Source organism: Petromyzon marinus (assembly GCF_048934315.1).
Source record: "Petromyzon marinus isolate PM22_M1 ecotype Great Lakes invasive population chromosome 68 unlocalized genomic scaffold, UKy_Petmar_22M1.pri1.0 chr68_unloc.1, whole genome shotgun sequence".
Lineage (NCBI taxonomy): Eukaryota > Metazoa > Chordata > Hyperoartia > Petromyzontiformes > Petromyzontidae > Petromyzon > Petromyzon marinus.
In genome coordinates, this window is record NW_027422597.1 from 2,044,754 (window position 1) to 2,059,051 (window position 14,298).

The 14,298-nt window shown below is 49.0% G+C and overlaps 1 protein-coding gene across 2 annotated transcripts in view; it reads right to left on the reverse strand.

Annotated features, from left to right (window-relative positions):
- The window catches only part of SPARC (secreted protein acidic and cysteine rich), a 37,008-nt gene that overhangs the window by 21,398 nt on the left and 1,312 nt on the right, over positions 1–14,298 (reverse strand). The window contains exons 1-2 of one of the 2 annotated variants that reach the window (XM_076058131.1): positions 3,685–3,709; positions 622–700 (exon numbers count right to left, since the gene is read on the reverse strand). In XM_076058131.1, the coding sequence (XP_075914246.1) occupies positions 622–678 (57 nt within the window). In that variant the 5' untranslated portion in view covers positions 679–700; positions 3,685–3,709. Of the gene's footprint in view, positions 1–621; positions 701–3,684; positions 3,710–14,298 lie in introns of those variants that run through there. The other variant, XM_076058130.1, reaches the window with a different exon arrangement.

A 14,298-nucleotide genomic window follows, 5' to 3' on the forward strand; every position in this document is an offset into this window, starting at 1 on the left:
CACTGCCCATAGACTCAACACTGCCAATAGACTCAACATTGCACCATAGACTCAACACTGCACCATAGACTCAACACTAACACCATAGACTCAACACTGCCCACAGACTCAACACTGCACCATAGACTCAACACTGCACCATAGACTCAACACTGCCCATAGACTCAACACTGCACCTAGACTCAACACTGCACCATAGACTCAACACTGCCCACAGACGCAACACTGCACCATAGACTCAACACTGCCAATAGACTCAACACTAACACCATAGACTCAGCACTGCCCATAGACTCAACACTGCACCATAGACTTAACACTGCCCCTTAGACTCAACACTACACGTAGATTCAACACTGCACCATAGACTCAGCACTGCCCATGGACTCAACACTGCCCATACTCAACACTGAACCATAGACTCAACACTGCATCATAGACTCAACACTGCACCATAGACTCAACACTGCACCATAGACTCAACACTGCACCATAGACTCAACACTGCACCAGACCAGGCACTGCCCACAGAGCCACACAGAGACACACAGACTCACACGGAGACCACAGACTCTCATCAACACACAGGCCAGGAGTTTAACCGAGGTATGTGGTACTCACGGGCAAGGCCAGAGCTGTCCCGACGAGCCCCATGCAGAGGATGATCCACAGCTTCATTCTGATTTGTCACTGAGTCAACCTAGGTGCGAGACGGTACGGGGAGACGGGACGACGTCAGTTATGAATGCAATAGGATGCAGGTTTGGGCTATAACAGAGTCATCAGCACCATCGTCATCGCCATGCCAGCAGCATCATAACCCTCATCATCATCAACAACAACAACAACCGCCATTCGCCACTAAGTGGCGGTGACGTCACCACGACGCTTGTGCCAGGCCATGTGCACCTTGAGGCCACGTGAAGTGTCGAACGCCCGCCGGCAGGAGGTCACGGGGCAGACGCAGCAGGTGCCACGGGTCGACTGACTGAGATGACTGAGATGATTGCTGGCTGGTGCACCACCTGTGCCCCCTTACTGTGCCAAACTGACGTGCCTTAGCCACCCGGCGCTCCGCTCGTTGTTGTGAGCGTCGTTCCTCATCATCATCACCACCACCACCACCAACACAACCATCACTACCACCACCATCATCGCCATGACCATCATCATCATCATCACCACCAACACAATCATCATCACAAATATCACCACCATCATCGCCATGACCATCTTCATCATCATCATCATCACCACCACCACCACAATCATCATCACAACCATCACCACCATCATCGCCATGACCATCTTCATCATCATCACCACCAACACAATCATCATCACAACCATCACCACCATCATCGCCATGACCATCTTCATCATCATCACCACCAACACAATCATCATCACAACCATCACCACCATCATCGCCATGACCATCTTCATCATCATCACAACCATCACCACCATCATCGCCATGACCATCATCACCACCACCACCACCACCACAATCATCATCACAACCACCACCACCATCATCGCCATGACCATCATCATCACCACCACCACCACCAACACAATCATCATCATCACCACCACCACAATCATCATCACAACCATCACCACCATCATCGCCATGACCATCTTCATCATCATCACAATCACCACCACCATCATCGCCATGACCATCATCATCACCACCACCACCACCAACACAATCATCATCATCACCACCACCACAATCACCACCACCACAACCATCACCACCACATCCTGCAGCCTCACTGCGTGCGACTGCGTTTTTTGCCGAGTCTCGGTCGTGGGAATGAGTCCGAGCAGAAACAAAGACAAAGACCCCACCCTCCCCCGGGTAGCCTTCAACAGACTACTGGGGCAAGTGGCTGTGAGTAGTAGCGAGTAGCATCAGCAGCAGCAGCAGCGCCTATGAAGCCTACCGGCACCGTGGCACACGAGTGAGTGTGCGTGGTAAACCAGCAACCACGCCAGGCCGCCTTTGTCTCCCCCGGCGGGGATGCTGCACACCACGCACCACCCGGCACTTATTTGAGTCTGAGTCGACCTAGGGGAGGACTCGAACTCGGCTCGTAGCCGACGGGGGTTGGGGGTTCGCAGCGCTAACCGCTGCGCCACCGCTCCCCCACACAAAGGCTCTCTCATACTCACGCACAGCCCATCTACTCCTGCGTGTGATTGCCAGCGAAACGTCACAGTACAACTCAAACTGTAAATGTTGTAGAGATTCACTCTTCAACAACAACACCGGCGAGGAGCTAAAGTAGTGAACTATTTGTGTCTTTTTGTCAACGTGACACTTTTTTTTATTTGGCTGATTGGCCGTGTCGGGTGGTGGAGGGTTACGACACATTTATAAATAACGCGATCTAACCCCCCCAAAAAACACCTTTATTATGAATAATATTGGTCGCGAAAGCGTGCTACGTGTTAAACTGAGGCTCTCTCATACTCACGCAGAGCCAATCTCCTCCTCGCACACTTGGTCACATCACACAACATACTCTTTGGTTCTATTGGGTAAAGTCACCACGTAGGTAAAAAAATAAAATAACAAAAAATCACGACGTTTCGGCCACAACACGAGCGGCCTTCATCGGGTGAAGGGGACGAGACTGTCTGGAGGACAGCGCTGGAGTGAAAAAGCCACAAGCTCAGATCGCGACCCTCAAGCTGAATTTCGATTTAAAGCTTTCGTGACTGCAGGGATTCATGCTCTTTCGGTAAAAGTCACCACGTAGAAGAAGGGGAAATAATAAAGTAATTAAACATGATCAAAGTTAAATTCTCACGACGTTTCGGCCACAACGCAAAACAGCCGTCCAAATAGAGGACGCTGTCTTTCCGGCAGCTATGTTTCTCCACCTGAGGACGGTGCTGTGGCCGAAACGTCGCGAGAATTGTATTTTGTTATGTTTGAAGACAAACCACGCAACAGGCAAACAAGCAAAAAATGGGCCCCCTCCCCTCCCCCAGTGTAGCCTTCAACAGGGGCTTGTCGGGGCGAGTCCCGTTCGCCAGTGGGTTCGTGGGTTTGGTCAAAACCACGCCTGCGACCCGGCTGGCCTTTGTCTTCCCCAGCGCCGATGTTAGGGCGCTGCGCTGGGGCTAGGAGATGTTTACTACCTCGCCAGTTACACAGGAGATCAAAAAGGGGTGAAAGTTATTTCTTACGTAATTTCAGCCAAAACGTTTTTGTTTTTTTGTGTTACTTCACCAAGGTAAGCAAGCTCTCTTTCAGATGCGACCTGGCCATCACGAACGATAGCAGCTCAACAAAATGGCAGATAACATCATCATCATCATCATGTGGAAGAAATGTACAGCCAGAAGTCCAAACACCCCAAGCGAAACGACGTTTCGAAACGAAACGTCGTGATTTAATTTATTTAAAATTTTTATTATTATATTTTTTCCCCCCACTTACGTGACTTTACCGAAAGAACCAAAGAGTACGGATCCTTGCAGTCACGAAAACTTCAAATCTAGAATGAGGGGTAACAGACTTGGTGCATTTCCTGCGGTGCCAGGGAGGATCTGCCCCACCAGAACTTACGCTGCCAGCGGCTCAAACCAACCTTCAGGCAACTGGGGGTGCCCTTCTACAACAGCGGCAGTTTCGTATATGGGGTGGTGGTGGTGGTGCCTTACCTGGCTAACAAGCGCCACGACCTCGCCAACTTCGCCTGCGCTCGGGCGAAGTTTGGCGGTGTTACAGAACGAGGTAAAAGACGCTGCAAGAGGTGACACTGGACGGCTGCTCTTGTACTGCTTCCAGTGTTCAGGGGGGGCCTGCTCAAGGCGCGGCTCCGGCCGGAGCACGCCACGTACCACACACACACGCGTGTCGGTGATGGTGCAAGAGCGTCTTCCTCGAACGCTGGGGGGTCCGGAGAAGCCCCTCTCTGTTACCAGCGTGGACGGCACCACCCCACGTGTTCACCTTCTGAAGCGCTCGCTCGTCAACGTGGCGTGCGTGAATGACCACCACCACCACCACGTGACTTTTCTTTTGAGTTGTGCGCGACGCATTTACCGCGTGGATTTATAGTATTTTATACTGGTCGGAACGAAGATTGTAAACTGAGTGTACCAGCCTGCAATAGATGAATGTGTCCGTCCGTCCGTCCCCTTTCAATGCTTTAACGAAGTGAAATCTCGTGCTGTTGGGTGTATAAAATCAGCAATAGACAGCGCAGAGACTTGATATTATGTCTTATTGCACCCAACATTTGGAAGTAACAATGTCATAAAATTGCGCAAAATTCCAATGTTCCTACCAGCCCACCCTGCAGGGACCTGTTATTTGTGTTGCTGGTGACTTGTTTTGTATTTCGCACCGGAATCGCCTCTGGCGCTGTTGCTGCTGGCGGCAATGAAAGTTGTTTTAAAAAGTCAAAAAGTCTTCGTGTCTCTTGCTCGGTCTCTATCTCTGTGTGTCTCTCTCTCTCTGCGTCTCTCTCTCTCTCTGTGTGTCTCTCTCCCTGTCTAAGTGAGGTTTGTGCCACTGCGCGTCACCGCTCCGAATTCACTCGAGCGAGGGCTTCGTCGTTCTGGCTCTGATACTCGCCACGTTCAGAGTTGGCGAATTCCTTTTTTTGTGCTTTTCTTTTCCACTCGCAAATGGAATTTTCCTCCCCGAGTGAAGTCGTAATAATAATAAAAGTAATAATGAAAGCGAAAAGAATGATGGATTCGAAAGCCTGGCCAGAATCAACAGCGAGATGTACAAATAATATATTTATAAATACGTATTTTAATATGTTATGGAATTTGTTGAGTATGCATATCAGCCTGTGGTTATATGTGTGAGTCTGTGGGTTTCTGTGTGAGTCTGTGGGTGTCTGTGTGAATCTGTATGTCTCTGTGTGAGTCTATGGGTGTCTGTGTGAGTCTGTGGGTGTCTGTGAATCTGTATGTCTCTGTGAGTCTGTGGGTGTCTGTGTGAGTCTGTGGGTGTCTGTGTGAGTCTGTGGGTGTCTGTGAGTTTGTGGGTCACTGTGTGAATCTGTATGTCTCTGTGTGAGTCTGTGGGTGTCTGTGTGAGTTCGTGGGTGTCTGTGTGAGTCTGTGGGTGTCTGTGAGTTTGTGGGTCTCTGTGTGGGTCTGTGGGTGTCTGTGTGAATCTGTATGTCTCTGTGTGAGTCTGTGGGTGTCTGTGTGAGTTCGTGGGTGTCTGTGTGAGTCTGTGGGTGTCTGTGAGTTTGTGGGTCTCTGTGTGGGTCTGTGGGTGTCTGTGTGAATCTGTATGTCTCTGTGTGAGTCTGTGGGTGTCTGTGTGAGTCTGTGGGTCTCTGTGTGAGTCTGTGGGTGTCTGTGTGAGTCTGTGGGTGTCTCTGTGAGTCTGTGGGTGTCTGTGTGAGTCTGTGGGTGTCTGTGTGAATCTGTGGGTGTCTGTGTGAGTCTGTGGGTGTCTGTGAGTTTGTGGGTCTCTGTGTGAGTCTGTGGGTATCTGTGTGAATCTGTATGTCTCTGTGTGAGTCTGTGGGTGTCTTTGTGAATCTGTATGCCTCTGTGTGAGTCTGTGGGTGTGTGTGTGAGTTCGTGGGTGTCTGTGTGAATCTGTGTGAGTCTGTGTGAATCTGTATGTCTCTGTGTGAGTCTGTGGGTGTCTGTGTGAGTCTGTGAGTGTCTGTGTGAGTCTGTGGGTCTCTGTCTTAGTCGGTGGGTGTCTGTGTGAGTTTGCGGGTGTCTTTGTGAATCTGTATGTCTCTCTGTGAGTCTGTGGGTTTGTGTGAGTCTGTTGACAGCCAGAGTTTGGCGCCTGATGATGCTGGTTGTAATTACTGGCAAAACGTCGTACTCGAATTGTAAATGCTGTCGTGGGTTTACTTTCCAACACACCGGTGTGCTGTACCAGTAACGAATTGGCAGGTTCTGTTTCCGTGACAAACCTTACTCATTGGCTGTGTCGGGTGGTGGGCGGGTGTAACGACACATTTATAATAATTGGTATTTTACCCTTTTATCTGGCAATAAAACTGATACCTTTATTTTTAAAAGGAGTCATGTTTGCATTGACCACAATACCTGCGGTCGGAATGCAAACAAAAAACAACAACTCTGATAATGTATGTGGCACTGTCCTTGAAATTGATTGGTCCACACCCGAGACGGCTTTCCTTAGAGCCTAGTCTCATGTTGGTGTTGGACCAGATGACGCATTCCGACCGCAGGTATTGTGGTCAATGGAAACATGACTCCTTGTTTAAAATAAAGGTGTCATTTTTGTTGCCAGATAGAAGGGTAAAACACCAATTATCATATTTTGATAAGTCGAACTCTCATACTCTGACGGTGCATTGCCTTTTGAGTTGTGCGCCTTTTGGCGTCAAGCTGGTCCAACACCAACGTGAGACGAGGCTCTAAGGAAAGCTGTCTCGGGTGTGGACCAATCAATGAAATCTTCACCCCGGTATGACGACGAGTTTCATGCACTGAAGGCAACTGTCCACAAGGCAGAGCGATCTTGGAGAAAATCTGATCTTACCATCCACTCGCAAATCTTAAAGCACCACCTTACAATTTAAACAAAGGGACTCGACCATGTTAGCATCAGCTATCTTTCTGCTACTCTAGCGAATGCCTGGAATGACCCTAGAATTATTTTTTCTACCTTTCATAGCCTCCTTCAGTCATCCTGTGATTATCATTTTATGGTAAAAAAGCAAATGCTGACCAGTTCCTTCAATTTTTTTTTTTTACAAAATCAACGCAATTCCCCTTTCCATTAAATCTCCCTCTTCCTACCAGTTCCAGCACCACTGCTGATATCTGACTTCTCTGTATTCTCCTAGCTCTCACAATCAGATGTTGCTTTATTGATTGCTAGTTCCAAACGAACCTATCTTTCTCTTGATCCTGTTGCTTCTAAATGTATTCATGCTAATTTTCCATCTCTTGCAGTCTTTATTATCAATGTTCATAACGAACTCACTCTAATCTGGTACTGTCCCTTCTCTTTTTTTTTAAATGTGCCGCGGTCATTCTGGTACTCAAGAAAGCTGGCCTCGATGAAGAACGCCTCAAGTAATTGTCGTCCATATTTCCTACCTGCTAGATATCACCAAGATCCTTGACCTTTCAGTAGCCTTACAGCTTAAACATTATTTGCTTGTAAATGCTCGTTTTGACCTTTTTCCAGTCCGGTTTTAGGTCCAACCACAGCGTGCAAACGGGCTCTGGTTAGGGTTGTCAATGACTCGCTGGTTGCCGCTGATGCAGGAAGGCCTAGCGTTCTTGTCCCTTTGCGCCTGAGTGCTGGTTGTGACACCATTGATCATTGCATTTTGCTCGAGCGTTTGGAAGGCTGTATGGAGCTTTCTGGCACTGCTTTGCACCGGTTCATTTCCTATCTGTCTGAGCATAAACAGAGTGTCAGCCTGGGAGGGATAACTTCAGACACGTGTTCTGTTCGTTTCAGTGTCCTCCAGGGTACAGTCCTTGGCCAACTTTAATTCTGCATATACTTGGCCCCGCTTGACCATATCATACACCAACTTGGACTTTAAATTTTTGATTTGAAGCTTTCGTGACTGCAGGGATTCACATTCTTGGTTCTTTCGGTAAAGTCACCACCACGTAGAAGGGAAATAATAAAGAGACCCACAGATTCGCACAAAGACCCACAAACTCACACGGACACCCACAGACTCACACAGATACACATAGAATCACACAGAGACATACAGACTCACACACAGACCCACAGACTCACACGCACACCCACAGACTCACACATGGACACACAGACTCACACAGAAACCCAGAGACTCGCACAGAGCCCCACAGACTCATACAGAGACGAACGGACACGTGTAAAGACCCACAGACTCACACAGACACCCTTAAATCCATAAATCTACACTCGCATACACAAAAGAAAGACAAAACTCCCCCCTTTAAGCCTGAACCACCCTGTTGTGGCAAATGCTGTTAGGAGCGAGAAACAGCGCCTACGAAGAATGAGAATTCTACGTGACTTTACCGAAAGAACCAAAGAAGATGAATCCTTGCAGTCACGAAAAGCTTTAAATCGAAATTTAACGCCTACAAAGGCCGGAACAGCACACTATGGGGTCCGGTGGCCAGCACTACGCCCGGCCGCCTTTGTCTCCCCAGTGGCGATGTTCACTGCACACCTCAGCCACCAGGGGAAAAAAAAACACATTTGAGGCCGAGTCGACCGAGGGTTAGACCCAGGACCGGATCAGATGTTCGTCACCACCGGTGTTGGTGGCCGTGAGCGGGAATGGAACTCGGGTGAGCAGTGTCCGGAGCCACGCGAGCGCTAATCGCTTCGCTCACCACTGCACCACCGCTCGCACAGAGAGGGAGGGAGCACCCAGAGATCATTCAACAGACTCCGGGATAAAGGAGGCTCAACTAATCGAGTCCCTCACGCCTCTCTGAAGAGATGCCGCGACTCTAAGCTTTAAAAGGTCGCGGTCTCGGCTTGTGGCTTTCTCACTCCAGCGCTGTCCTACCAGACAGTCTCGTCCCCTTCACCTGATGAAGGCCGGTTGTTGTTGTGGCCGAAACGTCGCGAGAATTTTATCGCGTTATTGTTATTTTATAAATGTATTATTTTATTATCATTCTACGTGGGTGGTGACTTTACCGAAAAGAACCAAAGAAGATGAATCCTTGCAGTCACGAAAGCTTTAAATCGAAATAAAAAAAATTCTCACGACGTTTCGACCAGAACACAAACGGCCGTCATCAGGTGTGTCGGTTTGCTCCAGCGCTGTCCTACCAGACAGTCTCGTCCCCTTCACCTGATGAAGGCCGCTTGTGTTGTGGCCGAAACGTCGCGAGAATTTCATCGCGTTATTGTTATTTTATCAATTTATTATTTTATTCTGATTCTACGTGGCTGGTGACTTTACCGAAAGAACCAACGAGGATGGGAGGGACCCTGTTGACTCATCCGACGGGAGAGTTGGAAAAAAAAACGAAAGTTGTATTCGCGTAACTTTTACTTGCACCCAAACGACGTTTTTGGGTTGTTTTTTTCCACCCCCCCGCCATGTATTTATACGATTTAGTTTGATGATGAAATGTCCTGGGCTGGGTTTGCACTCTTGAGCCACTGTGGTTGAGTAACTGTTTGAATCAATCTCAGTGGAGAGCCCTGTGTTGAACAAAAAAAATAAAGACGTCTCTTTACACCGAAGGACCCGAGTTCGATTCCCAGCGACAGCGATTATCTGGACCGGTGCTGGGCCTCCTCCCCTAGGTCGACTCAGCCTCAAATGAGCAGTACCTGGTGGAGCGGTGCGTAGTAAACATCGCCGCTGGGGAGACAAAGGCGGCCGGGCGTGGTGCTGGCCACCCACCCCCTTCTTGTGCCGTGCCGGCCTTCATAGGTGCTGCTCGCTAACAGCACTTGCCCCTACAGTCTGTTAAGGCTACACGGGGGATCTTTGTCTTTGGGTGGTTGAGTGAGTGGGTGAGTTGAGTGAGTGGCCAGTTAACATCTCGCCACGGCGGCTAGGAGATGTTAACTACCTCGCCTGGTGTACAGGAGGTCGTGGATTTGATCCCGACCCTGACCACGCCTGCTGCTGCTGCTGTATATTTGGAGTTTGCGGTGCCTCTCTCTCTCTCTCCCCGTGATGGTCGCGTGGCGCCAAAAAGAAAACACTGATAGGAGTCAAACTATAGGAAAGGCAAGTACACCACTTAAACAATTCAATAAATAAAAAACTACAACTTAAATTAAAATTTTGATTTAAAGCTTTCGTGACCGCAGGGATTCATATTATTGGTTCTTTCGGTAAAGTCACCACGTAGAAGGGAAACAATAAAATAATAAAAATGTCAAACAATAAAATTCTCACGACGTTTCGACTGCAACGCAAGCAATCATCATCAGGTGTGAAAACCACAGCAAGAACAATTTGAAAAAAAAGTGGCGTTTTTTCTTTTTTAAACCGCCACTTTTTTAAAATTTCTTGCTATGGGTTTCACACCTGATGATGATTGCTTGTGTTGCAGTCGAAACGTCGTGAGAATTTTATTGTTTTATATTTTTCTTATTTTATTGTTTCCCTTCTACGTGACTTTACCGAAAGAACCAAGAATATACAACTTAAATTGTTTACAATTTACCAGGTAAGGCCCCCACTAAGCTGCTGTGTCGCTCTTTTTTTTCAGACAAGCGACCTGGCCATCACAAATAATAGCAGCTCAACCAAGCGTCTGATATCATCATCACCGTGTGGAACATTTTATAGCCGCAGTCCAAATGATTAAGAACGCGTAGAGACGTTCATTCTAAATGTGTAGGAGAACAAACCGGAGGACCCGGAGACAAATCCACACGGAGTTGGCCTGTGCCTGGCTAACATGAAACCCGTTTAGTTTATAGTTTAGATTTAAATATACAGCAGCAGCAGCAGCAGGCGTCAGGGTCGGGATCGAACTCAACTACCTCCTGCATATCAGGCGAGGCAGCAGATAACATCTACCTATCCACCGTGGCACCCAATGCCAAATGATGGCTGCTAAACGAAATATTTTTGTGGCTGGTATCATATCATCGAGGTGAGCCAGGAATCACTGACATTATAGGGTCACGGTTTGAGCCCTGGGTCTGGGTGTCTCTCGCTTGGTTAATTACAAGGTATTCAGTCAATGAAGAGAAAGCAAATATCAATGGACGTCACTCAATAGAGACGATGAATCTCAATTTCAAGGAGTGGGTTTCACAGCGAGTGTCTCATCAGCACAGTAGAGGGGCACAGGTGGTGCATCAGCCCAGTCATCTCGGTCATCTCAGTCAGTCGACCCGTGGCACCTGCTGGGTCTGCCCCGTGACCTCCTGCCGGCGGGCGTTCGACACTTCACGTGGCAGCCTCAAGGTGCACGTGGCCTGGCACAAGCGTCGTGGTCACGTCACCGCTACTTAGTGGCGAATGGCGGTTGTTGTTGTTGTTGTTGTTTCACCAGCAGCAGAGCCGGGCTCTGCTTTAAACAGAGGCTGGTGAACTGCCCCAGATGTTTATAGGCAAGGGGCAGGTTTCGACATTCAGTGTTTCATCAGCAGCAGAGCCAGACATCGCTCGGTGAACTGCCGGGTCTGCATTGCAGCAAGCAACGCATCAAATTAATCCGGCCAAACGAACACACGTCACATTCGCTTTGGTCCTGTTCGGTAAAGTCACGTAAAAGTATAAAACAACAACAACAACAACAAAAATTCACGACGTTTCGGGCCACAACACAAGTGGCCTTCACATCAGGTGAAGGGACCAGACTGTCTAGAGGACAGCGCTGGAGTGAGCACGTCCATGGTGATCCCGCACTTTTGTATGCATGCATCTTGAATTTCGTTGGCACCGTGCGTAGCCAACCGTGCTCAAATGTCGGTCTCTGTGGGTCTCTACGGGTCTAGGTGTCGGTGGGTCTCTGTGTGTGATTTTAATGCCCGATTGGATTATGACGCAGACACCAGGGTTGGAGTGATGGAAGGAATGGGCCAGATCAGCCCACTAAGAATGGAAGGAGGCTGATAGACTTTATGTGCAGCCCATGGGCTTGTAATCATGAACACGCTGTTCTGGCATCGGCGCATCCACACATCATGGATGCACGCTGGGTCCAAGCAAGAGAATCTGCTGGACTATATCATTACGGACCAGCTGATACGGGCCCATGTACTTGACACCAGGACTTACTGTGGAGCTGATTTGCTCACTGACCATCGACTTATCATCTCTAAGATGCGCCTGCAATTAATCTACTCCGGTGGTGGGTGTCCATCTAGGACCCCATTCAAACCCATAGGGGCCTGGTTTCAGCTAGCTGAGGATAGTTGCAAGTGGAAATTTCAACATCGCTTGCAGCTGGGGTTATCATCGTGTACCCTCCTTCTGATGCAGAGGAGAAATGGGCGATCTCGGTGTGAGTTTGTGGGTCTCTGAGTCTGCGGGTCTCTGTGTGAGTTTGATAGTGTCTATGTGAGTCTGTGGGTCTCTGAGTCTATGGGTCTCTGTGTGAGTCTGTGGGTGTCTGTGTGAGCCGGTGAGTCTCTGTGTGAGTCTGTGGGTCTCTGCGTGAGTTTGTGGGTCTCTGAGTCTATGGGTCTCTGTGTGAGTCTGTGGGTGTCTGTGTGAGTCTGTAGGTCTCTGCGTGAGTCTGTGGGTCTCTGCGTGAGTTTGTGGGTCTCTGAGCCTGCGGGTCTCTGTGTGTGTCTGATAGTGTCTATGTGAGTCTGTAGGTCTCTGCGTGAGTCTGTGGGTCTCTGCGTGAGTTTGTGGATCTCTGAGTCTGCGAGTCTCTGTGTGAGTCTGTGGGTGTCTGTGTGAGTCTGTGGGTCTCTGCGTGAATTTGTGGGTCTCTGAGTCTGCGGGTCTCTGTTTGAGTCTGATAGTGTCTGTGTAAGTCTGTGGGTCTCCGAGTCTATGGGTCTCTGTGTGAGTCTGTGGGTGTCTGTGTGAGTCTGTGGGTCTCTGAGTCTATGGGTCTCTGTGTGAGTCTGTGGGTGTCTGTGTGAGCCGGTGGGTCTCTGTGTGAGTCTGTGGGTTTCGGTGTGAGTCTGAGGGTTTCCGTGTGAATCTTGGGTCTCTGTCTGAGTCTCTGGGTCTCTGCGTGAGTCTGTGGGTCTCCATGTAACCACTGTGTTCCGGCATGCGCGCGTACCACACAACATCATGGACACACGCCGGGTCCAAGCACCATCATCTGCTGGACTACATAGCCGAACGAAAGAGTGGATGCGGGGTCCATGTCCATGATACCAGATCCTCCCAGTTAGCTGATCTGCCCACTGACCATCGTTGGGTCATCTATAAAGATGCGCCGTCCATTCTTCCACTGTGGTAGTGGGCACACACAAACACCATCTTGTCGTGAAGGATCCCTGACACTTGGAGGTTTTGACCTTCGCACCAAGATGCTCATGGTACACGCCTAAACCGGCATCATTTTCATACCGGTCACAAACCACGGCAGCAGCAGTAGCAGCAGCAGCAGCAGCAGATGATGTTGCGGATGATACCCCGATGCACAAATGGAACATTAAAAAAAAAACTCTGGGGCAGTAGTGGTGCGACTGTGGTCATCCAGAATGGGAGATCGTAGTACGAGGTGTAGCGACACAATGCCCCGATCCACAAACACGAAGCAGGAGACATCACAGCGAGCGATGGTGATGATGATGATGATGATTCACTACTCCGCTACTGCTCCTGACGTAGCTGTCTGCTGCCTTGACCACCTGAATGTGAAATTGTAGTTGCTGTTTCTGCCATCTATGTCAACCATACGATAGGAAGAAGAGACTCATAGAGACCCATAGAGATCCAGACTCACAGACTCACAGAGACTAAGAGACCCATAGAGACTCACGGACTCACAGAGACTAAGAGACCCATAGAGACTCACAGAATCTAGATTTGAAGTTTTCGTGACTGCAGGGATCCGTATTCTTTGGTTCTTTCGGTAAAGTCATCACGGAGTAGGTATAAAATAAAATAAATTAAATCAAGACGACGTTTCGGGCGCGACACAAGCGTCCGTCATCAGGTGGGACTCACAGAAACTCAGAGACCCGTAGAGACTCACAGAGACCAATAGAGACTCAAAGAGTCTCAGATGACCCATAGAGACTCACAGAGACCCATAGAGACTCAAAGAGTCTCAGATGACCCATAGAGACTCACAGACTCACAGAGACTCAGAGACCCATGGAGACTCACAGAGACCCATAGTGACTCACAGAAACTCAGAGACCCATGGAGACTCACAGACTCACAGAGACCCATAGTGACTCACAGAAACTCAGAGACCCATAGAGACTCTCAGAGACCCCACAGAGACTCAAAGAATCTCAGATGACCCTTAGAGATTCACAGAGATCCCTAGTGACTCATAGACCCATAGTGACTCACAGAAACTCAGAGACCCATAGAGACTCACAGAGACCCCACAGAGACTCAAAGAGTCTCAGATGACCCATAGAGACTCACACACTCACAGAGACCCCTAGTGACTCACAGAAACTCAGAGACCCATAGAGACTCACAGAGACCCACAGAGACTCATAGATACCCCACAGAGACTCGTAGGCACCCAGAGAGACTCACAGAAATCTGTGGAGACTCGGACCCAACGACTCATGTACACCCCAGGCTCAGAGACCCATAGAGATCCCTAGACTCATAGAGACCAATGGAAACGCACAGACTCATAGACTGATGAAGGCATCACGTTGATGCACTACGCTTGCTCCTGATCACGGTTATCTACTGCCTTGACCAC